Source organism: Tursiops truncatus, chromosome 6 (genome assembly GCF_011762595.2).
Source record: "Tursiops truncatus isolate mTurTru1 chromosome 6, mTurTru1.mat.Y, whole genome shotgun sequence".
In the NCBI taxonomy this organism is placed as follows: domain Eukaryota; kingdom Metazoa; phylum Chordata; class Mammalia; order Artiodactyla; family Delphinidae; genus Tursiops; species Tursiops truncatus.
The window spans coordinates 29,809,965-29,822,347 of NC_047039.1; the positions used below are offsets into that span (position 1 = coordinate 29,809,965).

At 51.7% G+C, this 12,383-nt stretch overlaps 1 protein-coding gene across 15 annotated transcripts in view; it reads right to left on the reverse strand.

Moving 5' to 3' along the window:
- Positions 1-12,383, reverse strand: part of AOPEP (aminopeptidase O (putative)) — a 372,968-nt gene that overhangs the window by 9,838 nt on the left and 350,747 nt on the right. For 4 of the 15 annotated variants that reach the window (XM_073805981.1, XM_033857864.2, XM_019940408.3 and 1 more), the window contains 3 exons: positions 8,788-8,874; positions 6,773-6,917; positions 3,527-3,663 (listed from right to left, as the gene is read on the reverse strand). In XM_073805981.1, the coding sequence (XP_073662082.1) occupies positions 6,777-6,917; positions 8,788-8,874 (228 nt within the window). In that variant the 3' untranslated portion in view covers positions 3,527-3,663; positions 6,773-6,776. The other 11 variants (XM_073805980.1, XM_073805979.1, XM_033857860.1 and 8 more) reach the window with 5 other exon arrangements.

A 12,383-nucleotide genomic window follows, 5' to 3' on the forward strand; every position in this document is an offset into this window, starting at 1 on the left:
GGCCAAGTGCCGGGGGAGCATCTCCCTCGCTGACTTCTCAGGAATGGGGTGTGGCCGGCCTGCCGCCCCAGGGAGGCCACAGGCTTGGGACACCCGGAGTTCTGTTTGGCAGGAGATGGTGGGACACTGTGCTTACTTGAAGGGCAGGTCGGCCGTGCACAAGTTCTGGGCAGACTCCTTCTCCCACGCCTCACCCTCCCATCCAGCCGGCTCCATCCACAGAAATGAGGAGGTGGCTGGCCAAGAGCAATCACGCTCTGAAACAACCAGCCCTTGATGAGTCACTCAGCTTCTGCTTTCCAGCTGCCTTTGGTGAGGCCGGCTGTGGCCGAGGCAACCCTTTGCGAGCAGACCGCCCCGCACGGCAGCCTAGCCGCCTCCACGGCACTGCTTGGGGCTTTGCTGAGTGTCCGTGCGGTCAGGCCAGTTGCAGGAAACCCAGAATGCACTGGAAGTACCTGCCTGAAACCTTTTAGAGGTCTTCATTTGAAAGCGATGGGTTAACGTTAGGGATGAGGTTTGCTATTTCTGGTTGCTGCCACTGGGGCACTGGGTTCTGCCTAACACGACATCTCTGTACCTCGTTTGGGATGGAGACTGTAATTTCGATGTTTTGACGTGAAATTCCAATAAAGCTAAGTGCCTGAAACCCTTTAATCCTAAAATAGAGGCCAAGAGAGAGACCTGAACCCCTTCTCTTGACTTCTTTCCCATCTCCTCCCCAACCTCGGGTCCCGACAGCCAGGCACGTGGGGACGGGTAGGAGAGCATCTCCATTTGTGGAGTCCTTTGTTCTCCGGGGAGAGGACAGTCGCTTGACAATTAACCCCTTAACTCGCTCAGGGAACAAGATCTCCTCTTCTCACCCGGGTTTCACAAGCCCGCGAACCAGGCCGAGTTACCCCACCAACAGCTCTGGACCGACCATGGCGCTGAAAGAGCAAGCCATCCTCTCCCACGACTGGCCCCTGCCGGCCACAAATGCCGCCGGCGGTCCGGAGCCCGACGGACGCAACGGCAGAAGGGGCACGGGCTGGGGCTTCCTCGCTTCCACCAGACCAGGGCACCGACGGAAGCTCACGCTGGGCGCCTCCTGTGCTCTGGCCCCCCCTCCGGATGGAGGCATCACCTGGTTAGTGACCAGAGCGGCTCCTGTCGGCTCATCTCCTCTACTCTGCCTGGAGGGCAGAGCTCATGCCGTCCCGTCCGCTCACCCTGGGAACGTGACAGGGGGAACACTGAGGCTGGAAAGGTATACTTCCTGGGGCAGCAAAGATCAGAAGTTGTGCCCCTGAGAAAGTGAGTGCCAGACTTCCCCGCGGGGACATAACTGTTCCAGATTCAAGTTGACGTGCTCCCTGGGCCCCAGCCAGGCCCCCTCACAGCAAACTGGGTGAGGAGCGCAGGTGTCTCAAGTCTCTTCTGGCTGAAGGACAAGGCCAGGAATCCCTGAGGAGTTTATTACCGAAGAGACAGTCTACACCCTGAAAGGGACTCGGGGGAGGAGAATCCCGAGCCAGGTGGACACACTGAAATCCCGCCTGTCGCTTAGTATATGACCTTGGGGATAGCACTGTGCAGGCCTGACCCACAGGGGGAACTTGGGGAGGGCAGGCTCCCGCACCCTTGCCTCTCCGAGACAGCCAGCCTCTGTCCCCGGGGCTCCTGGCCCCTCGCAAACACTCCCGCCTGGACTGAGGCATCCCTCAGGAGGTGCCCGCGTCGTGCTGATAAAGCAGCCTAAGTTCCATGACGTGCCCTGGGGAACCTGCCCATCACCCGCACGAAACTTTTTTCAAAACAAATGAATCGTGTAAGAATGCAGAGTGCTAGCTTTACACACCTGTCTTCTGACTGACTGGTGGCCACTCTGGAACCCGGCAGCGCCTGCCAGGCCCTGGCCTCAGGCTCCTCCGCAGCACGCCCTCCACAGCCCTAGCGGGAGGTACGGAGGGCCAGCTCGGAGAACCCGCCCCAGGAGTCCCGGAGCCTGAACGGAGCAGGTGCGGGGTGAAGCTGGAGGGAGGCCGCTCGCCCCTCCCTCACCACAGGCACAGCCCCTCCCGCAAGAGCGCCAGCCTACAGGCGGGAAGGCAAGCTACCCACAGCCGGCGAGGCGGCGCTCGGGTCCCGACGGCCCCTCCAGGACCGGCCGCCTGCGGGCCGGACCCGAGCTCGGAGCCAGCGCGGGACCCCCGGCCACAGGGCTACGGGACCAGCCGTCTTAGCGCGAAGCCACTCATGCGGCCACTCACCCTGGCCTCAGCGGTTTCTAAAGATGACAAAGCGTGGCTTTAATTTTTCGGAAAAACAAGACCAAAGCAAACTACCAGGCTGGCTGGTCACCCGCAGCCCCTGTGGTGCGCAGAGCAGCAGGCTGTGCCCGGGCTTCCTGCTCCGCCGCACAAAGGACCAGACTCACGCCGACCAGAGGGAGAAAGAGTCATTTATTCGAAGTCTTCACAGAGAACAGCGTCCTGACATTTCTTCATATTTAAAAACCGAATCTTTATTCTTCCACCAACATGGTGAACAAAGCACATACAACCATAGGCAGAGCACACGTAACGGCAAAGAACCAACCCGTAGGAACCCTTCCGGAATGACGGTCACTGTTAAGTAACTCTGAAGGTCAGGAGCTCCTAACGAAGGGCTGTGTGGAGCCGCACGTCCCCCCACCGGCGGGTCCGCGGCCCCGTGAGCACAGCCCCTGCAGGCGGGTCAGTTCCCCCCCCCCCGCTCCGCTCAGCCTCTCGCCATCACGTGACCGCACCAACCACTGTGGCTTCTGGAGCGTTTTAAAGCCATCCTTCCCTTTGGACAGTCCTGAGAAGCTTATTTTTATTTTATTTTTTTAACTTCAAACATTTGTGGGAAACGAGGCAACATCACCACAGACCCCACGGTGCCCGATGGTACCTCCATCAGGAGCAGGGGGCCCACTGTCCTCCCAGGAACAGCAGCACCACCTTGAAAACTACAGAGAAAACCAGTAAGGTGAGAGAAGAATGACACCAGAAGGAGGAGACTACCCTCTTCTTCCACGTTTTTTTTTTTTTTCCTTTTCAAAAACAGTATTAAATTAGGAAGCAAACAGGAAGAAAAAAAAAAAACGAATCCATTACATTTTATTATTAATACATCTTCGAGTGTTATCCTGTACTTCTACCAAAAGGTACTAAAATTTTGGAAAATCTAAATACAGGACCTATCAATCAAAGTAATCCCGCAGAGGTGGTCCCAGTACGCAGAAACCCTGACCTTCTGGAAGCACAGAAACAAACATCCACATGCTGAGGGACGGATGGAGGAGGTTCAGCAGGTCTTCCGACGGGCCTCAGGTATCTTCCATCTTTGTGTGAAAACTGCATTGAACTCACAGGGGAGACTCAATTCAGATTCAGGATCTTGAGGTGGCACAGCCAGGGTGGGCACAGAGGCATCACACAGCCCCGTGGAGACCGTTTACAAGGATGTGCCTTTGACACGGGCTCCACCGTGAGGGCCACGGCCTCTGGGAAGGTCGCCCCAGTGTGCACACTGCTGCCGGCTGATGGCTTTAGCAGCCCCATAATCCTTCCTTTGATGTCCAGGGTCAATGTGATCCTGGTCCCACCAGGGCTACGAGTAGATGCATGAAAAAGAATCTCGCTGTGATCTTTCCTGCAAAGGAAACAGCAATAAAATTTACTGCCCAGTCACAACGGAGGAATTCTTGTAAACAAGTACCTTTGTGTGTGCCTTTGCTCTCGGCTCTGGAGAGAGGGCCGTGAGCGGAGGACAGGAGGAGGCCAGGGCACATCTCACAGCCCCGAGAGGGGCTTTACAGCTGCGCCATGTGCCACTCGCTTTGCTCACACAGGGCTGTGAAAGCCGGCGGCTATAACTTGGGCTCCGTTCACAGGACAGATACTAGAAAGGCAGCCTGTTTCAGCCCCGCACTCACTCCGACTGCTTTCGGGCCGTCCTACACCGTGACAGAGGTATGCACTGCCTGCGTGGCAGGCGTGGCGCCAATGGGTGGAAGTTCATTCCTGTCATGTCAGCAGAGCTCTAGCAACACCCACACACAGGGCACATACGCAGGGGCCTCCGCCGCCGGTCAGCTCTGCTGCGGACGCTCGGGCCTGTCTTCGTGCGGCTGCAGCCCCAGCTCCCGAGCCGCCGGGCACTCACGACAGGAAGGCTTTGCTCTAGGGCTCGACTCCTGTTCCTGCTGAACTGAGCCAGTGTGTAAAATGAGAACTGATATCAGCTCAGTAGGCACCGGAGGGCGGGTCCAATTGACAGCCCGGAGAAGCAGTGCCTCAGCTGGGAGCTCGCTCAGCCTCGTCCCGCGGGCGGCTGCAGGAGACACAGAAACCTGGACTGCAAATACAAGAGAGAGTTCACCGTGCTCGGAAATCACAACAGGGAGTCTCCTTTGAAAGTACCCAGCTCTACTCACACGCCATCGACTGCTGACGTGGGCTTACTCGACTTTCGTGGTTCACCGGGTTTTATTTAGATTTTTAAAAGAATAATTTTGCAGCTTTCCATACATTTGAACTTTCAGACACCGGTGTCTAATTAGCGGATTTATATTTCCGTAGACTTTTGGTATGTCCCTTGCATTCGTAACAAGACAAAGTGCATCCTCGCTGGGGCCAGGCAGGCTCTCGTCCTCCAGAATCGTGCTCGGTCCCCGAGCTGACCGCTCAGCAGCGGCCTCTGCCCCAGCAGGTCCAACTTAACTGTCCCCATCTCACCTTCTCTTCAGGTGCAGAACTTAGCCACTGTGAACAAAGCGGAAACCAGTCACTGTTCACCAATCAGCTAAGCTCTGCACCTCGTCAGAGAGGTCGTCGGCTGGGCATAATGAAAGGGCTGGAGAGCATCTTCCACGGCTGTTGGCTTCTTCTGTTTCCAGAGAGGAGCTATGAGATGTATCTGTTCCCCGAACTGCAGAGAGAGAGTAACTACGGCTTCTGGAGGAGCAGTCAGGGTCGTGGTTGCGTGGTAATCCCTGGCAATGTGATTTTAATCTTAAGTCACAAATCAGCATGCCAGGAACCCAAGCAGCCAGAGCACTTGGGGGCAGCGCCGCAGGGCTGCCCACACCGCACGCACCAGCTTCCTCGGGCACCAGGTGACAGCACCACCTCCAGGCCTGCTACACTACCAAATGGGTTTTATTTCTGTTCACTATTCATTTACTGGGCGTCCTAGGGGTACAATGTTTTAAAATCAAAGGACTCACAGATGACCATCCACATGCCAGTGCAGCTTTGGAAGATGAAATGAAAAATGCACTGACCAGCTGTTCTGGGGTAGCAGGGGGAAAGGGTGTGCACATGACCCTGTGTTCATCCAGAAGGGCAGGGACAGAGGGGCGGTGAGAAAAGAGCAGGCTTGTGACCGGGACTACTCCTTTGCCTGCTTGGGGCAAAAACATCACAATGAAGAACTGCCAAAGCTGTGTAGCCCGCGGTGGTTTCTCCACAATTTGGAACCCAGGGAACATCAAAGGCATAGCCTGCACCACTGCAGTTTCACACACTTCAAGAAACACAAACTCTCCGTGAAATTAAAAATCTGAAGAGAAATACGATTTATCCTGATTACTATATGAGGCTGGCAACACCTAACTGTGTAACTGTTCTGTGTTTTAAACTGGCCCGTCGTTGAACAGGCTCTGAAGCTGCCCCAGGGGAGCTCTGGGGAAGCCTGCACATAGCTGCTCTGCTACGAGATATACAATCGTGGCCATTATTCCCACCACTTCCTCTCCTGGCCAACATGGCTCCTTGACTCTTCTGGAAGAACAGAACCAGACTTTAGAAAACCTTTCCTCTCTTTAGTATTAGAGTTCTTTCAGATAAATAAGACAGTAAAACATATTAGACAGAAATGGTTTTTTATAAGAGCAAAACATTAGAAGCAAACTAAATATCCCACAATAGGTTAAGAATATCAACATAAAATCTTAAATATCCATTAAAATTATAGAGAAGCTATATGACATGAAAAATGCTTGAAATTTGATGCTGCTTTTAAAAAACACAAAATTAGACATACCCTATAATATCATGTAAAACCTTAAAGCAAACCAGAGAGTCAGAGAAATGACGTTAGACCAAAAAAACCCACTTATAATCCCACAGTTCTACTTACAAACCTTTATGTACCATTGCTAAATCACTTTTAGAATGCAGAAATCCACAGTTAAAAACTGCTAAAACGTGAACGTAACAGGTCAGTGCCAAGCACATTTAAGAGAGGAAGCAGTTTAAATATTTAGGACTCCCACTCGAGGTAACCTGCCCGCCTGCCAGCAGACACGCAATGTGGAGAAATTCAGGACACCGGGGAGGAAGGACCTGCCAGCCTCGCCCACCAGGCGGGGACAGCCCGAGGGACCGCGAGTTCTCACATGGCTGCTCACAGCTCAAGGTGTGGGGAACCCACCACACACCCCCGCACCGGCCTTCCCCTTGAAGACGCGGCTCACGGTTACACGAGGCTCTCCAGCGCACCTTCTAACCAGCTCAGGATGTTCTCCTGCGAACTCCCTCCCCACAAATAACAAAACCGGAAGTGGCCGAAACGGCGCCGAGGAAGAATGTTCCGCCGGGGTGGGCGGCACGGGCTTTCCAGTGGCCGCTCGGCCAGACGAGGTGCCCCCGCACCCTAAGGGAAGCGGCCCTCAGCTCACCACCCGGCTTACTGGCTCACTCAGCTCTTAAGAGGAATCTCAGAGCCGAGCAACGAGAAAGGAAAGAGAGAGAATCACCTCTTTAATATAACATCTCGGCCACCACCTCTGCTGAGGATCTGTCCATCTGCTCCTTGCTCAGCTCGAAGCACCTGCGGGCGAGACGCTGCTGCCGGGCATCCTCACTCACCATCAGCTCCCCGTAGAGGTAGATGCCCATGGCCTGCGGAAGGCACAGAGGCCAGAGAGCTGAAGAAAAGGCAATCGTGTGTCCCCACGCGCTCGAGTGCACAGTCTGTGCTTGTTCCGCACGGACTTGCTGGTCTGGAAGTTACAAAGACCCTAGAAAAGACAGACGGCTGAACAGCTGTACTTCAGGAACCTGCAGTTTTCAATCCCCTTCTCTTTCTTGTTCTTCTCGCTGCAACCCCCAAGGAATTCTCGGCTATCAGTTCCGTCAACAGACCCTGGTGGTTGAACTGACGACACTGCGAGCATTTCTCTAGTGATGGCTGACGAGGACAGGGAGGTTCCCATGGTGACTGACCCCCGTGGAAACCCCCGCAGCTGAAAGGAGCACCCGAGGCGCCGTGTGTATGTCACACAGACACAGGCCATCTTCCTAGGAAAGTGTGTGCCTAGCACAGCTGGGGAACGAAGACCACCCCGTCACATGGCACCATGGGTGGGGAGAGCCATCGGGCCGCCCTGGAAGATGCCTGCTGCTCCAGCCCAGCCTGCCAGCTCCCTTCAACGGGCCCCACAACCGCGGCAAACACTGGCTCTTCTGTTTCGAGAACAATGACTCACATCTGCATTTTTCCTACAGTTTTAAAAACAGCCAGTTATGTTCTGGAAAACCAAAAGATCCACTTGGTTCCGCCTTCTCTCTTGTTCTAAGCTTAGTTATGCTACAGATTACGTTCTCCTGGAGCAAATTAAAAGAAGGATCTCAAATACAGCGCAAAAATGAAAACTCGGTGGTTAGGGGTTCAAAAATTCTTTCCTGAAAAAGCCGATGGTAATCCTTATTTGGCAAAGATCATGGTTCCAAATATACTGCAGTTAATTTTGGTTTTCAGAACAGGCCTTAAGTTGCTCTTACATTTTGTCCTTATGCTCCCCTCTCTGTTTCCAAACACCTCTCGCTTCACTGTGCAAATGTGACATTTCTTCTGGTACAAAGTCGTGTATTTTTCTTTGCGGGAATAACGAGCCCTCACTTGCTGGCTGCCCCCTGTACTCAGGCCCTCTCAAAAGTCCCTTTGTTGCCCCTACCCCAGCTCTCCACCCCAACCGAAACATGGCTCCATGCTGTCAGCCCACAGCGCCCGGCAGAACGCTCACTCAGAGGCACGCACTGGTCACGCCAACAGGAACGAGCTGCAGCCAACTTCCCGCAGCCGACAGAAGCCACGGCACATGCACCACCACGGACAGCCACGCCGGGGGACACGGTGTGGCGGGGTGCTGACCCCCATAGGCTGCGGCCCAGCAGAGGCGGCAAGGAAAACGTCTTCCAACGGGTTCGTGCACGCACGTGCTTCCTGTGGGCTCCTTGCAAGGTGATCGCTTTCCCTGGTGAACAGTGAGGAAAGTTCTCACGGGAAGGAATCTCAGCACAGGGTTCCACTTGGTGTGGCACGTGCAGATACAGACCAGACTGTCCCAGCCAGCTGGGGCTCTCCCAGTCTAATCTTCATACATACTTTAAGTGAGGGCCACTGAAGGCACAGGTACACACCATGGCATCACTAAGCCACAACCTTGACCTAATGAATCTGAGGTTCAAAGATGAAGAAAGCTCACGAGGTCTGCCCATGCTTCATTTGGTAACGGCAGTGGGCCACAGTTACGTCAAACCAAGGGAGCTTCTAAGGGACATGATTCAATGGGATACAAAGACAGAGGAAAAAAATCAGCTCAAAAGTTTGGTAGGTAAGCACCTAACAACTCTTTAAAATCCTTGAAAAATGTTTAAATATTTGTTATTTAAATAGAGATGTCAACAACTTGGGTGCCCGTGTTACGTCTACTGCATAGTAAGGGAACAGCATGTGAAGAATCCCCATCTGCTGAAAACTGAAACTTACCTGATCCTCCTGAAGGAACCTCTCCACGTGTCTGTACGCTTCTGTGTATTTGTGCTTAACAACAAGTTCACACCATCGATGGCGAACCTTAAGAAAGGAGAAGATCCAGTAAGCAAAAAACTGGTAGGTTTCCTTGGCCTAACAAGTTTAATGATGGAGAGCCTTTCCTGTTAGAAAAAGTTAGTCTCTGAAGTATATTAACGTTGTTGACGCTTTTAAATTTCATTTTAATTTCATCTCTTTTACAAAGGAAGGAACCATGAGGTTCCTTCATGAGGAGGGCCTGCCAGTCAACTTTAGGGGAAGACGATGCATGTTTCACTTAGGTATTTTGATGTTTTTAAAGACAATTTTGCAAGATAATAGATAAATGCAAAACGTTAACTGGGAAATTAAACACACATCCCCAGGCAGCCAGGCTGGTGCTCTGCCCTGCAGGATGCTGTCAACGAAGGTTTCCTTTATAAACCACAACTACTTAATTTCCTGCAATAACCGATTTGGTTCAGTGCTGGTGATTGCAACAATAAACACAGTAAAGGGAGGAAGACACTGCTCTCCACATTCCTGAGAGGCAAAGCGCACCCTCTGAGGAGCTCAGGGTGCCTGCCGGAGGGGAAGGAAGGGGAGCAGCCCACCCTGACGCAGGCAGATCCTGCCACACGCCCACGAGTGTGTGCTGCAGGTCTGCACGACCTACTGAAAACAGACAAGCTAAATGTGGGTGCCCTTTAGTAAAGATACGTGACACAAGGTTTACAAGCAGGAATTTGCCAGGAAACCCTCCCCCAAACCCTACAGACAACAGGGGAGCTGGATCCCAGCACTGGCTGCGTCTGCGGTTAAGAGGCAGTCTCGCACCACCCCCCATCTCCAGGCACTTCAGACACATTCTTTACGTGGAGATGCTACCTACATTTGGTTTAAGAATTCAGTCCTGGGCCGTCTTCTACTGCATTAAAGCCGTCGCAATTAAATCCGGTGAGCAGTCCACCATTTTATATTCCATTATTGGTTCAACACTAGCCATACATGGAAGTGATTATGTGCATTTGAAAAATAAAAAAGCCTCCTTCCATCACTCTTTGTTTTTACTGCCTTTGAAAGAGGGAGACCCTTTCTAGTAATCCATTTGTGGCAATAGTAGAATGTAAGCAATTTCAACATTCTGGCCGGGGCCCCTGTAAATTATACCATTACCCACTGATGGCCGGATCGCTTCTTTAATCCACCATAAATGCATTTACACACAAACAATTAGGAATGAAGAAAAAATCTTTTGGAAAGAATCCTTCCCCTAAGCTACAGTGCACTCTGAGACACGAGGGGGTTCTGGTGGTGGGCCCTTTGCTTACAGGCAGCCAGGCCCTTTGAACTTCTAAGAAAAGGATGCCAACACACTTTTTACATTCATGAAGGAATTTCAGAGGCACATGGAAATGAGCTAATAGCCTTGGATCATCACAGCAAAAGGGAAGCAGGTTGGGCTGGACAGGTCTTGGAAATCTTTCTACCTTCAACAAAATGTTCTCTTCCCTATATAGCCAATAGAAATTAACACCATAAAAGGGAAAGGGTAGCCCTTAAAATATCTGGAGCAGAAGAACAATTGAACAGAGCTCAGATACTGCACCAACCAGAGAAGAAGCTACCAGAACAACCAAATCCCCGCTCTCATGCTTTGGTTTGAGTACCAAAGGCTGAGCACTGGACAGAACCCAAATGGGGCCCTTGGATGCCTCCATTTCTCGTTTCTGTCCCAACTCACAGAAACCACCAGTCCCATCCGTGCACCAGTGGATGTGCTGTGTCTTTTTGTTTGCGAGCTCTGTGAAAGGAGAAGGCCCCGGCAAGTCAGTGTGGCCCGGTGGGATGTCCGCCATGCGGCCTGAGAGTCAGGGGACTGGGGCCACCTGCTCTCACTTCTCACCACTGCACAGGGGGACAGCTGTACCAGCTTTTAGGAGAGCCAAGTATAAGAGAACTCTTGTCAGCCTGACAGTGATCTAACGACTTAGATTTTGCAACCTGATCACACCAAGCCCTTGACAAGGACAGTTGTTTATCGCTCCAAAACTTGGGGACACTATATTTTTTTAGACCTGATTTTGAGAATGGAGGTATTACTGGCCTCCCATTGTTCTTCTCCCTGTGCTCTCCTTCATCTTATTTACACATACAGAAATAACAAAGCATAAATTGGGGTCTGTTTCCTAGGAGGATAAGGTCCACAGAGGGGCAAAAGGCAGGGTCGGTCCCACTACAACGACTGGAAGAAGATCCAGGAGCTGAGCTGCGTGAAAGAGGCTCTTTCACAACCAATATGAAGTCAGCATTTCCACTTCTCTTACTGTTAAAAATAGTTAGTTGTCACAATTAATAAGATCTAGTCTTCTGACCCCTGAAGGCTAACATGGCATCCAGGAAATACAGACCAACCCCTCTCTCTACCCCACAAAGAGCAGAAAAAACAACAAGCCTTTTCATTAAAAAAGAATTAAACATAATTCAAAGTTTCAATGACAGGATGTTTAAAAGACATCACAGAGATGCTGTGTGAGGCCGAAGGCCCAACAGATACCTCTTGCTTGTGTCCAGGGTTTTTACTTCTCTTCGCATTTCTTTGAGAAACAAAGAAAATTTTTATCTTTTATCCTCTGAACTGTCCAGGACCCACAATTCGCAAGGCCAGTTGTCACACCTGGAACGGGGCTCTTCCTGAAAAGCTAGCAGCAAAGTGACATGTGTCACAATTTCTCCCGGCAATATTTCCACGGTGGGCACTGACGGAATACCTCCTTTCTCCAGATCACTGAGAAACTTAAAAAAAAAAATTCCTGACAGAGGTCACCACACTTGTATCTGGCTCCTTCCTCTGTTAATAATGGAGGAAAGTGAAGTTCCCGGTGCTGGGGAGCACCAGAGAATTCAGAAGCAGAGGCAGGTCTCTAAGAAGAAGGCTGTCTGTTCCGCAGATCTGCTCTTCTTTATTTTCTAATTGATTAATTAGTTAATGGTGGTAGTGGTCACCTTGTCTTTTAACTTCCTCAGTGAGGTGAAAAGTAAACAAACACCACCACATAAATACATCTGTGGGAACACCTGGGCCCGGAAGGCCTTCCACAAGCGTCTATGGCCTCTTGACTCCGTTCGTTTAGCGTCAGCATTTCACGGGTGTATACATTACGCTACCACCAATCAATACTTACACTTTGAATATTCACATTATTCTGCAATGTCTCAAGAGAGAGAAAAAAATTTAATGACTTTTTCAATGGTGACTCAGGTTCATAAAGTCATTCCAAACTCACGCTAGGAATCACCTGAAAGCCTCGAGCCAGCAAACCTCAGCTCTGAATTCCAGCAACGCGGTCACGCCACCGACAGGTAAGGGGCAAGGGCGAGGGAAGGGGGAGCGGGCAGAAAAAGAATAAGAAATCTCGAGAAAATCAGAAAAGGGACGTTTCAGGAGTGGGAAGAGGCGGAGCTGCCCGTGGCGGCGAACAGCAGGGTCGGAGGACCTGGAGCACAGCACCCTCGTTCCAGCCGCCCCAGAGCGTGTGGTGTCGCAGGGCACTGGAAGCCTTGCCTCTGGA